This window comes from Myotis brandtii, unplaced genomic scaffold (assembly GCF_000412655.1).
Source record: "Myotis brandtii unplaced genomic scaffold, ASM41265v1 scaffold238, whole genome shotgun sequence".
Classification (NCBI taxonomy): Eukaryota; Metazoa; Chordata; class Mammalia; order Chiroptera; family Vespertilionidae; genus Myotis; species Myotis brandtii.
In genome coordinates, this window is record NW_005358983.1 from 294,639 (window position 1) to 307,836 (window position 13,198).

Below are 13,198 nucleotides of genomic sequence, written 5' to 3' on the forward strand. Positions count from 1 at the left end.
GCACTTTGGCCAGTGGCACAGCATTTTTATTCTTTGAATTTAGATGTTTTTGCTTCTTTCAACAATTGGTTTTTAATGTCTTCCTTAACTCACCCAAACTCAGTAATGAACGATGAATTTCACAGACATTTTCTCATCTTCTGTTCCTCCTTACCAGTGTTTAACCCTTAAATAATCCAAAGTTGACTGAACAGAAAGGAGAAAGTACCTGAATGATCTGTGAATTGACTACAGCAGTTATCTATATTAATAAAAGTGTAATATGCTAATTAGACCAGACGCCCATCTGGACGTCCTTCCTGACAAAGCCACAGCGGCTGCAAGGGCCGAGGGCCAGTGGTGCAGGAGAGGTCACGGCCGTGGGAGCTGAGGAAGGCAGCTCTCGCAGCCGAGGCTGTGGGAGTGGAGGAAGGCGGTTCCACAGCCCCTTTGCAGAGGCGGCACGGGAGAGGCCTCAGCGTGGGCCGGTCCAGCGCCAAGGCCCCTTCCACAGAGGCAGCGGGAGAGGGGCTGTGTGGTCCAGGTCCCAGTGCTGCCCCTTCCACAGAGGCAGGAACAGAGGCAGGCCTGGGCCCGGCGCCACACCTGCACAGAGGCTGGACGGGGTATGACCTGCTATGCCTCAACCTCCCACAGCCCCTCCCCCAGCTGGCCTGGTCCCAGATCACGCCCCACCCACCAGTGGGTGGAGGGGGGGGGCAGCGCTAAAAAGTGAGGGCCGAGAGCTGGCAGCAGAGCAGGGTGATGGGGGCGGTACCTTCCCCTGATCTGCCCAGTCACCTCCTGCAGAGGAGGACATCCCCTGAGGGCTCCTGGACTGTGAGGGGGGGCAGTCCGGGCTGAGAGACACCCCCCACCCAGTGCACGAATTTTCATGCACCAGGCCTCTAGTTAAGTAATAAGTAATAATTGAGTAATAAGACAATTAATGTACTTGCAAATAAGTTTACAAGTTTTCTAGAATGTTTCATCTAAATAGTAGGAGATCATAGACTTAACTCTTCAAACCATTGTAGGAGGATGAAATAGGAACTTGAAATAGAAGACTTTCTTCCTGAAGCTTTTCAATAAAGCATGAGCACCCTGCAGGCTAAAAATAAGATTAGTTATTTTTTGACAATTGTGGTTATACTATTTATAGACTTCCTTGAAATATGGTTTGATTTTTTTCTTAATCACTTGAGGACTGATGTTTTAAACTTTAACTAAATCCTTGTTTCCTTTTATCTTTTAAAATTAACTATAGATTTTTTTGGTTAAAATTTAAAAAATAGAAACTAGTGCATTCTCTGTGCAATTTAATTAGGGATGTTTCCTCATTTTGGAACAATCTCTTTTAAATAATATGAAATTGAACTTTTATACTTTGGCTATGTAACACACAGAAATTATTGTATTGGATATAATCTCCTGGCAGGGTATTCTTTGATCATCTTCTTTTCTTCCATCCAATATTTCGGCAGGGTCTATCATTTCAAACTCAAAATGGGTTATGAATCAGTTGGCTACTCTCCATCTCCCCTCATAGCCTAGCCCCGGCACCATCATGCTCTCCCTGGGCTGTTACAGCCTCCCTATTTGTCTGCCAATAACTATTCTAGTTCCTTCCAAACCATTCTCCAAAAAGCAGACTCAATGTTTATTGAAAATGTAAAGCAGATCATGTACTTTCATTGTTCAAGTACATTTAGCAGCTTCCCATCCCAGAATATATTCCTTCCTTTGCTGCATCATGCCTGGCCATACTGGTTTCCTGTCTGTTTCTACAACATGCCTGTTCTTTTCTGCCTCCCTTTGCAATTGCTGTTTACTCTGCAAGGAGGCCCCTCCCCATTTTGGCTCCTTGTCCTCTTTCAGGGATCAGTTCAGTGCCACCTACTCAGAGACGCCACTTTGGCACTTTGCTAAAGTTTGTGCCCACTGCCAGCTCTTCCTTTTAGAGTCTGCCACTTATTTCCATCGTAGCACTTAGCGCATGAAGGTGATTCTCCTTCATTGATTTGTTTCTCTTTCCCTCTGGAGTGAAAGCCCAATGAAGCATCAGCATTTTCTGGTTTATTTGGGATTATCAAATCTTTGGTGCCTAAAACTGTGTCAACACATAGTAATCATGTGATAGCTACTTGTCCAATAAATGACCATTTCTCTAGTCACAGTACTACCAGTGTAAAAGTGTAAGTGACTTGTTAATGTTTTGTTTTTCCCCTGTGTACAAACATGTATCATTGCTGGCAAAAAAGCATATTTTGTTCAGAAAGAGCCTACTTAAGAATGAAGAAGAAATGGGGGGATAAGGACACACATGTAATACCTTAATCAATAAAAATAAAAATAAAAAAGAATGAAGAAGAAAAAGTCGAACTACCAAGAAGCAGAAAGTTCTGGTGTTTTTGTTTTTTCCTTTCTCGCTTTGCCCTCAAGATCCTGTAGTGGTGTTACTCCTGTTGAGCGCCAGCTTTATGGAAAGATGAATTATTCGGAAAGATTTAGAGATTAAAGTGTGGTTGCCACCTTGGCCTCTGAATGGCAAGCACCTGGGCCGCACCACTCCATCAGTGCTTGTCCGGACGCCATGGGGCAAAATGATTAAAAACCAAGGAAAAGCCAGGGAACAAAGTGCATGCGGCCCTTCAGAGAGTTACGGAGGCTTCAAACTGTCAGCTCAGGTTTTCAGGGTTTGAAGTTCTTCTAGCCTCTGGTTATGAAGACTGATCTGTATTTTTCTTTTCCTTCTCAATTTAGTGTTCATGGAAAGAAAGATTGATAGCTCCTGTTAAACCTAAGTACAGAGCTGAAGAATAGCATCCTGCCTTTGTTTTCTGTTTCCTCCCCTCAACCGTATTTTTCCCTTTTAGCATCTTACTTTGATTTGTTGACACAATGTTTGATTTCTTTTTTTTTTTTAAATCCTCACCTGAGGATATTTTTCCATTGATTTCTAGAGAGAGAAAGTGGAAGGAACATTCTCTCTTTAGAGGGAAAGACACAGAGAGAGAAACATTGATGTGAGAGAGACACATCGATTGGCTGTCTCCCACATATGCCCGGACCAGGGCCAGAGTCTAGCCTGCAACTGAGGTACATGCCCTTGACTGGTATCGAACCTGGGGCCCTTCAGTCTGCGGGCCAATGCTCTATCCACTGAGCCAGACTGGCCAGTGCCAGTGTTTGATTTCTAAAAAGAAAGTCATTGATAGAGTTCACTATTAGAAACTGTATCATTTATTTATATTTAATTTCATAGATTAGCATTGAGGATTTTTGATGATCTATTAAGTGCCTAGCTTGTGTAGTTTTTAAAAGTTTCTTCAAGGCTAAAAGACATTTATTTAAAATGAAAAGGATATCTAGTGTGTATTCTTAGTTTCAGTGGAAGCTGAATACGATCAGGTTAGGAAATTCTTCATGAGGAAATGACTTATTTATGCTTTCTACAAATAATAGTTTTACCTGAATTATCTCAGCCTTACTGTGCACATAGGTGTTAGAAGGTATGACCTCCACTCTACCCTAACACATTAAAAATGGGCGTATGTGCTTCAGAGGTGTAACAGGCTCTGAGAGGTAGCATGTGAAGTAATCACGACCATAGCTTCAGGAGCTGACCGCCTGGTCCTACCTCCAGCCCTGATGCTAAGCCCTTGTGTGACCTGGGGAAAGTCAATGGGCTGCTTTGTGCCTGTCTACAGGAGACGAGGAAGGGGTTTGTCATAACAGGAATGACCTAAGAGGCCTGTTCTAGGATTCAGTGAGTTAATGAACATAAAGTGTGTAGAAGAATGCATGGCACGTAAATGTGGTGATGAGGGGACCGTGAGGAGGAGGCGGAGCAGCAGAGGGGCTGCTTCCGGTTTCCAGTTGGCCCTTGAATTTAGATATGTTCTCCCGGCTGTAGGTGACAGCCCAGGTGTCAAACTGTGGTATCCATATCACTCCACAGCCGCATTTCAGTAGATCACCTCTGGAGTCCTTTACCTGTGCTTGAGGACATTCTAGTAATGTTTGTCTTCCCTGGTCTAAACATTAAGATAGAATAGGAGTCAACAGCCCCTCCAGTCAGTCCAACCACTGTACCCATGGCCTCTTATCCATTAAACAGCTTACATTTTTAGGGTTATTCGTTGAGAGTGGCCCCTGCTTTGTTTCTGGTGGATATCTTTGAGTAACTGAATAACAGTAAGACTACTTCTGTAGCCAACAAGGTGTCATGGATGGTATCGACATTTCTCAAGGTCAGAGTCTGCAGACCATGTCCAAATTGGCCTATGCAGACCAATGCAATCCGACATAATTTTGTTAAAGCTTTTCCTTGCTTCCCAAATGAATAGGAATGTCAAGATTTGCTATCCCAGCTTTATCATTATAAATCCTCAAAGGTAATATCTCTGCCTCCCTTGTCTGACCTCCGGCCCGTTTTCCTTATACCAGTAAAATGAAGCTAATCAAGGGTAGTAGTGATGATAGTGCAATAGAACTAGATCTCCTTAAGCCCATATTTCTAACTGGAAATGAGTTTGTACTCACCTTTTTAAAGAGCTCTGTCATTTGTTTCCCATTGAAATTTGCATAATTAGATTCCTCATTTACATTTATTGTATGCAGCATGTATTTGGCACTTTTTATTTAAGACTGTCCAAGGGCTCCCACTTGTCTGCTGAGAAAGGCATGAACTCCTGAACACCTGTCATGTGAGGCTCTGGGGGCCTGGCCTCTGCCTTGAGCCTGCAATCTTGCTTCCCTTTCCCAACTTCATGTGTAACCTGAGTCTCTGGCCAAGTCAGCTTTCAGCTGTCCCCTTCCTGTGACTTCCCAGAATTATGGAATGACTGCAGTTCAGAATGCATTTTTTGCTGCTTTAGAAACATGTCTTTTCAGTCATAAATGACTATTTCAAAAGCTGTGTTTTCCTATGAAATTTTTCTTTTCACTTCAGACTGAGGGTGGCTTCCCTCCGTGAATGATTCTCACCTGAAAGGGCCCACCTGATGGTTGTTATTCCAAACACAGCTCCCCTTAGATTGGATTACAAACTGCCTAAGGCAGTGGTTCTCAACCTTTGCTGCACATTAGAATCACCTGGGAATCTTTTTAAAATCCTGATTTCTGGGCCTCATCCTCCGGAAATTCTGTTTCTTTGTTACTGGTTGGGGCCACAACACTAGTAACAAAGAAACAAAATTTCCGGAGGAGGAGGCCCAGAAATCAGGATTTTAAAAAGATTCCCAGGTGATTCAAAGAAACAGAATTTCCGGAGGATGAGGCCCAGAAATCAGGATTTTAAAAAGATTCCCAGGTGATTCTAATGTGCAGCCAAGGTTGAGAACCACTGGCCTAAGGACTGGTTGGAATTCCTAAAATGTGCCAGTGATCAGCTGAGTACTGAATAAATGTACATTTTGTGCTTTATTCTCCATGAATTTATTCTAGGCATCTGAGTACATTGTTTCGAAATCATTTCATAACTCCAATTGATAAATTCTTTAACTTTTGTTTTTCTTATATTTTAGAAATCTACAATAAATTCTCATTTAAACATAATGGCCTTTTGTGACTTCCATGTAAGTGTGCAGAGTTATATATACTCTGTGACTCAGAGTTTGAGGCCCCGGAACTGTATATCAGGAATTGATTGGGTCTTGGTTAGCTTCTTTCCCAGGACCCATAAAGAAATTCTTGGTGCTGTCTTCTGCCGATTTTCTTCTGTTGGTTATGATTCAGCTTTTCATTTGGCTGTCAGTTTCTCAGAATTCAGTGACCCTACAGCTCTCAGGGGTCTACCTTGGGAGTGTTTCTCCTTGTGCCGGTGTTTGAGGCTAAACACTCTTATTTTTCTTTTTTTGTCCTACTTCTCAAAACGACCCCACCTGTGATATAGGGAAATTTAATGAGTGACAATACATATATTTCTTTAACTTTTAATTTTTAATTATTGTAACATAATTTCAGACCCACAGAAAAGTTGCAAGTATAGTACAAAGAATTCCCATATAGCTTTCAGCAGACATCCCAAATATTAGCATTTTACCTGTTACTCATGGGTATGCATATTCTCAGAATTACTTGATGCCCCTTTAGTCCTAGGTACCTCAGTCTGTATTTCTTCAAAATAAGGGCATCCCTCTGAAACATCCACAGTACGACGATCAAAATTAGGAAATGTTTGGATCTACAGACAGATCCTCTTTATTACCTCATTATTATGAGGACCAACTGACATTTTTTCAGCCCTTATTTCATTAGATCTCTTTGCTTATTTATTAGCAGCAATCATTCCTTTTCTAAATACTCAACCCCTTTCTCTCTTACACACTGTCTCTTCTCATTTGCTTCATTGCTTTCATGGACCCCTCTACATCTGTTACTATATATATAATTATTATTTTTAATTAAAGTATAGTTGACAACGCTTTACAATTTTAATTTCCCTAAGATTGTCTCCTTGGTTACTTATGTTTTCAAATACTACCTACATTCTATAGACTTTCTAGTCATCAAGATCTTTGTTTGCTCCAAGATGCAAATCCATAGGGTAATCACTTAATATATATCTCTACTTGGATTTCCAAGATATCTCTAATTCAGTGCTCTAAAAGGAAATATATATTACATGCACTAAAACTCTATACTTTATTTTCTTTTAAGTAAAGGTAGATATCACTGTCTGTTTTGTAATCAAAGCTAAAAATAATGTCACCATTAATTAGTTCCCCCCTCATGCATCCAATCAATATATGTTTATGTCCTTAGAACACAATGCATGTACTCATTTCTCTCTCCCTCCTCCCCTTCTCTCTTTCTCTTTTCTTCTCCCTACTACACTCCCACTGGCCTGCTTTGGGCTGTTTTCATCTCGCAGATAGACTTCTGTCAACACTATCCTAACTAGTGTCCTGCCTCTGGCCTCACCTTCTCAAATTCATCTTCACAGTGAGCAGAGTGTGTAAGACTCAAATCTGATGATAATCCTCTGCTGAAACATTTTAATGGCTCACCATCAACTACAAATCAAAACTCAGCAGACTTCTGAAAAGTAGTATTTTGAGCTTTGTGGGCCAGGTAGTCTGTGCCAGGACTCAAATCTGCCCCTGTAGCGAGAAACTTACAGAAACAAGTGATGGCTTGGATTTGGCCTTTTGCAAATCTACCCCTGTAGCGAGAGAGCAGCCACAGATAGTCTGTAAATGAGTGGGTCTGGCTGCATTTCAGTGAAACTTACTTACAGAAACAAGTGATGGCTTGGATTTGGCCTTTTGGCCTCCGGGTCATAGTGATGAATTTAAGTCTCTAATTAAGGCATTAAGGGAACTCCATGCTCAGACCCCTTCTTCCTTTGCACACCTGAGGTCAGCCCTAGTCTTACTTTTCAAGTCTATATGGACCTCTGTCTTTGCTTTTTCAGTGTTTTTTGCAGCTGTCCTTTTTGGTTCTGCCTGATTCACTGGTCATCAATGTCATAGCTATTTTTGTCTTGTATAGCCCTTGCTCCTAGATTATTAATATTTTGAGAGCAGAGTATGACAACTTTGTATGTCATGAACCAAGAGCATGCTCTTTACACAGAATAGAAAATTAGCAGATTTATTTGAATCCACTCATTATTTAAACCGTGTATTTTTTTTAAATTAGAGTTGTGATGCAGTTCAATTGTTTGTTTTGTTTTAAATTCTTAGAGACAAATAAAAAGTGGTGTGTTTTGGAAGGAGGCTTCCTGAGTTACTATGAAAATGACAAGTCTACCACTCCCAATGGCACCATTAACATCAGTGATGTCATCTGCCTGGCTGTGCACAAAGAGGACTTCTATATAAACACCGGGTAGGTCTGTCACTGCACGGGCAGGAGGTGGAAGCATGTCTGGTATCTGTCATACCAGGTAATAGTGTTCTAAGGACATTGTGCTCTAAGGACATTTGTTATTTCGGTTCTTCCATTGCTTATTGTGGAAGGGTTGAGTGGATTCTTGAAGCCTACTCAGTTTGCAGCTTCTGAAAGTTCTTTAGGGAATTCACTAAAAAGAGAAAATTAAAATATTGCATTAGGTAATATGAAAGGCTGACATGTTTGCATCTAATCTTAAGTAAATTTATAGTAATTCCTTCATGACATACAGTCCTATAATTTTTATGACATACTCATTATTTAAAGTAGTGGACTAAGGGCAAAATTTATGCATCCGTTTAAGGCACCATGGTTCGAATAGATGACAAAGGAAAGTATCTGTTGATGATTTATTCATATTAATATCAGCAAAATACTAAGTATATATAGTAACATATGGAAGTGCTAAATTTCTTAAAGATCTACTTTGACATTTTAATTGTCTCAGAAAGGTTGCAATTCTAAGAGTAAGCATTATTTAATATATCGTCTCACAGATTAGTTAAACAGAAATTTCCATGAGGACTTTTAGAAACAGCATCAAAGATCTTTGTTGTGGAAGTTACTCATCACATTTTGTGATGAAATTAATGAGAAAATACAAAAAACACATCTGCAAAAGTTAACTATAAAGGAGCATAGTATTTAATGAAAATTCTGTATAAAAAAAAGAGATTTGCAAAGCTTTTTCCATTATATGATATTACATGAAACATTATTAAGTAATGATCTATATATTCTAGTTGAGGTGACTGTTGCTTTCTAATAAATCTAGTTTGATTTTTTTATGCAAACAAAATTGATTATTAGTTGATTTGTTTTTATTTTAATTTAACAGAGCTTTTATCCTAAGTGAATTATCAGTTTACTGTGTCTTATTGTGGAATGTTAAAATAAGTGCATTCAATGCATTAAGATACTTAATTAGTAAATAAAATATAATTTAAAATAACATGAGTTTATGTCAGCATATAGTTATTTAAAAATAAAACATTCTTGGTAGAATGATATTGATACAAATAGATGTTCAGGAGGAAGCAGCCAGATTCTGAATTGCTTTAAGTAGCATATTACAGAGTTCGAACTCAGTAATGTAGGCACTGAGGATTAAGTAGTTTTGGGAAAAAGCTGACTACAGTGGTAAGGAAGAGTTTAGAGGAAGAGGGATCCTAATTACCGAGAGTATAACTAGAGGAAGAGATGATTAAAAAAGTGGGTTGAGAGAATATTACGATTGATCTGATAAGATTAAACGTCTGATTAACCAGATGAAAAACTGAAGGTAAAGGGAAGAATAAACTAAACGAGATGGTTTTGAGCTTATTGATGAGGTAAATTGGAACAGGAAGGATATGTAATAGGCTTTGGGTAAAAAGGAGGAAAAAGGAAGATAACTATATGATATAGGGTATTTTGAGGTCTTTAGGTAATAGCATACACGCTTAGCATGTTCCATGAAATAGTTTAAGTTGTGGATGAGAAACCAAGGGAAGAATTCAGGACAAAGGGACGTTACTCTGATTTTATCTATAGGAAGGAGCTGACATGCACATTTTCTCATTTGAATAAAATACATACCATCAGCAGAAAACTGTGAGAGATTGATTTCACAGCATTATCCAGTTTTCAGAATGCATTTAATAAAAAAAAAAAATTGACATCCATGTGATTTGTTTTCGTAAGAGCCAAGCATAACCAGCGGTATCGTTTTATTTGTGTGTGCCATAGGCCCATCTTCACCTTTGAGATCTATTTGCCCTCAGAACGTGCATTTTTATTCGGAGCTGAAACATTTCAAGCCCAAAGAAGATGGACAGAGGCAATAGCTAAGGTATTTAAAGATTGCATTATTCCCCTAAACCCAGAGAAGTTTCTCAACTTGGGGACTATGGTTGAGCTTTAGAGGTCCACAAAAATTTTATACACGATTCTGGGAAGAATGTCCATACTTCATTAGGTTTTCAAAGGTTATAATCAAAGAGGTTAAGGGCTACCTTCCTAGAGCCCTAAGCAGAGAAGAAATTAATATCGGACCCCGGAGAAATTATTCTTCAAATAAAGGTCATGTTTTGATGATTAAGATTTTTTTTCATCATTGTAAAGTCATTTCTGTGAATGTCTTTTTATGAGTAGTTATCTTACTCATGGTATACACAAAGGGGAAATGGCAGATTCAGTGAAAGATGCAAATGAAGACAGTGAAGGCTGACATTTTGGAAAGTACCACACATCAACAGAGAGAATGTCTTTCTCTTTCAATTCTATATTTATGGAGAAAAATGGTTTAAGACGTTGCCGCTTGAAACTGCGTTAATAGTTGTTCACCTTTAAGATTGAGAGCAAGTTTAAAAAGTTATTCTGAAATTTAGGTTACTTCTAAATCTTTAAGATAGAAAATCAAAGATAATTTTCCTGCCTTCCCTCATATCTGCAGGTAAGGAAGGGATTTCCTATATTCACTCTCTTTCTTACTTTTCTGTATTTGTTTTAACAGCAATTTGTTCCCTTTTTTGCTGAAAACTTAACACAAGCTAATTATGATTTGATTGGTCAACTCTACTACAAAGACTGCCATGCCCTGGATCAGTGGAAAACAGGCTGGTTTGCTATGGACAAGTCTAGTCTGCGTTTTTGCCTTCAAACGCAGGAAGTTCAGGAAGATAGAATGAACTTAAGAAGACTGCAAGAGCTAAGTAAGATTTTTTTGCCCTCATCTTATATTTTGGACACAATTTTTATTGCATATGTTAATAGTATCTTTTACATAAAATTATATGAGGACTCACTCCAAAATATATGACTAAGGAGTATTAATAATTGTGTCTTTATGTGTATTTAGTGGGTATTTAGTAAAATGTTCTTAAGACATGTGTTGATGTTTTTCTCTTCTCCCTCTAGCTATCAGCACAATGGTTCAAAATGGGGAAAAAGTGGATATTTTGCTCTTGGTAGAGAAAGGGAGGTAAGTGCGTTTTTGTCTTTGACTCTTTAATAACTAGGGAGTGGGATATTCTGTTTATCTCCTTGGGAGAGAATCCATGATTTTATAGCCTGCTAGACATTTTATGAATTGTGTGTGTGTGTGTCTGTATATATATATTTATATACTCTTCAGTAGAAAGAGTATATGAGTGAAGCTTAACATATTTTTTTTGTATTTGCTATGAGAAACTCAGTAACACTAGTTATTATAATTTTCTGTAGACCTAGATGCCTTTGGGACATTCACATTTAAGCATTTGGAAGCACTTTGGTAGTTGTAAATATATTTTCAGTGTAGATATGTGAGGAATAAATAATATCCTGAAGTATTTTTGCATGTGATTCATGCATAGCTAATTTATTCACTTTTTTCAATAAATACAAAGCATCTACTGTGCATCAGGTAACTGTTGAGGATATGGTGATGAATAAAATAGACATGGTCCCTACCTTCATGAAGCATGCACACTAATGGGGGGAACAGAAGAGAAGCAGAAAAGAAAATTACATTTTATTGTGTCCATAAATTTTAACTGGCTTAAAGCAAACTGAAGAGAGAGCGGCTGATGGAGAGTGTTCTGTTTCAGGTAGGGGTAAGGGCAGGCATCTTCTGCATAAAGTGAAGAAGCAAACCATGCAGCAGTCTTCATAATGTTCCAGGCATCAGGTCAAGGCTATTTTGAAGACCCTAGTGCATTGTGCTTGGCATTTTCAAGGTCCACAAGGAAGCTACTGGGGAGATTTGAATGAACAGGAGAGTGGGAAGTAATGATTTCAGAGATACTCTTGGGCCAGATTCTATAGGGCCTTACAGGTCATTATATGTAACGTGATGGAGCCTTGGTGAATGCACATCATTTTGGAGGCGGGGCAGTTGTCAGGAGGAGTAGCTATCCTGGAATATTAAGCTAGTTTACCCAGGGAGTGAATCCAGAAACCAAGAGAGAGTGTCCAAAACCTAGAAAGAGCATTTCCAGAAGGAAGGAAGAGTCAGAAGCGTCCTGTGCTGCCTGATGAGGACAGATACTCCCTGAGTAAGTGGTGCGGACTGCACCTGCTGACTTTGAGAAGCTCAGAAGTGAGAGAGCAGAAACCGGACCAGGTGCAGGCTAGGAACCGAGTACACGGAAACTGTGAGGTTAGTTTGCCAAGGAAACTGGAGCTTAGTAGGATTATCGAAGTAGAAGGGATTTGACCTAGAAAGGGAATGTGTGTGCCGTTTGTTTTTAGATGGCTTGGACTTGTCCGGCTTTAAATTTGGATGGGAAAGAGACACAAAGGAGTCAACAATTTAGAATTCAAGCATGAAGGCTTATAAAAATTTTAATTCAGAAAGGTTCAGGTTTATTCAGTAGTGTTCCATATTTTGTTTTGGGATTACTTATACGTTTGTTAGCCACCTAAGAACATAGAGGTTTTGTTTTTTTTCCCCAAATAGTAGTTCCAACAAGTTAAATCAACTTTTCACCAAAAAAAATCCAGCAGATTTTGTATACTGAGTTTTGAATGATGATGGTTTTCAATTTTAAAAGTAAGAAAAGGGCCCAGATAGTACAGACTTTGGTCATAACCCAAAATTTCAAAATAGTTTGTGATTCAAATATTTGTCTGAAGATAAATGATTTCTAATATGGTGACCTTCGTCTCAAATTCCAATGGATCCTCTCTCACATGGCCATAAGAGAATTTTTTTTTTGTCTCGACCAATCTTTGAAACCATAGAGATAAGACTGATGTTTAATAATTATAGTTTCAGAAATACAGCTTATTCTATGTTGGTTAAAGTTTTATGATCCTTTTCTTAAAAAAAAAAGAGAGAGATGGAAGGTATAAGAGAGGACAAAAGAACAATTATAACAGAAAGAGAAGAGGAATTGATGAGTGGTTTTGATGTGGGTAGCTTTCTAGATTTGGTGGTAGGATATTGAGAGAGACACCAGCCTGATGGTGTTCAATTCCTTGTAAACTAGGAGGTAAGGTGACTCCTGAGCTTTTGGCCTGGGTGACTTTATGAATGGTTGTGTCGTTAGCTAGATAGGGAATATATACTTCTCTCCCTCCACTCAAACAAGCCCATTAATTATAGGTGCGATTGTTTAAGAGCTGTTTTAATGTCATGTGCAAATAAGAGAATTTCATTGCAGTGCCCTCTCTCTCATCTCTCTTGTGATCTATTAGCCCCTTGGGAAATAACGCGTGTTAAAGTAGATTGTGTTAGACTTGTCAATGACAGATAAAATTGTGGCTTTAGGAAATAAAACAACTTCCAATTACTCATGTTGATGACATATAGAGATAGTGAATAATTGAAAGAGCGAGAAACCAACCAGCTGTAAGT

At 38.9% G+C, this 13,198-nt stretch overlaps 1 protein-coding gene across 1 annotated transcript in view; it reads left to right on the top strand.

Annotated features, from left to right (window-relative positions):
- Positions 1-13,198, top strand: part of ARAP2 (ArfGAP with RhoGAP domain, ankyrin repeat and PH domain 2) — a 164,753-nt gene that overhangs the window by 82,305 nt on the left and 69,250 nt on the right. Inside the window, exons 16-19 of the mRNA XM_005866851.2 lie at positions 7,671-7,815; positions 9,607-9,709; positions 10,373-10,571; positions 10,777-10,840. Of these exons, the coding sequence (XP_005866913.1) occupies positions 7,671-7,815; positions 9,607-9,709; positions 10,373-10,571; positions 10,777-10,840 (511 nt within the window). The remainder of the gene's footprint in view (positions 1-7,670; positions 7,816-9,606; positions 9,710-10,372; positions 10,572-10,776; positions 10,841-13,198) is intronic.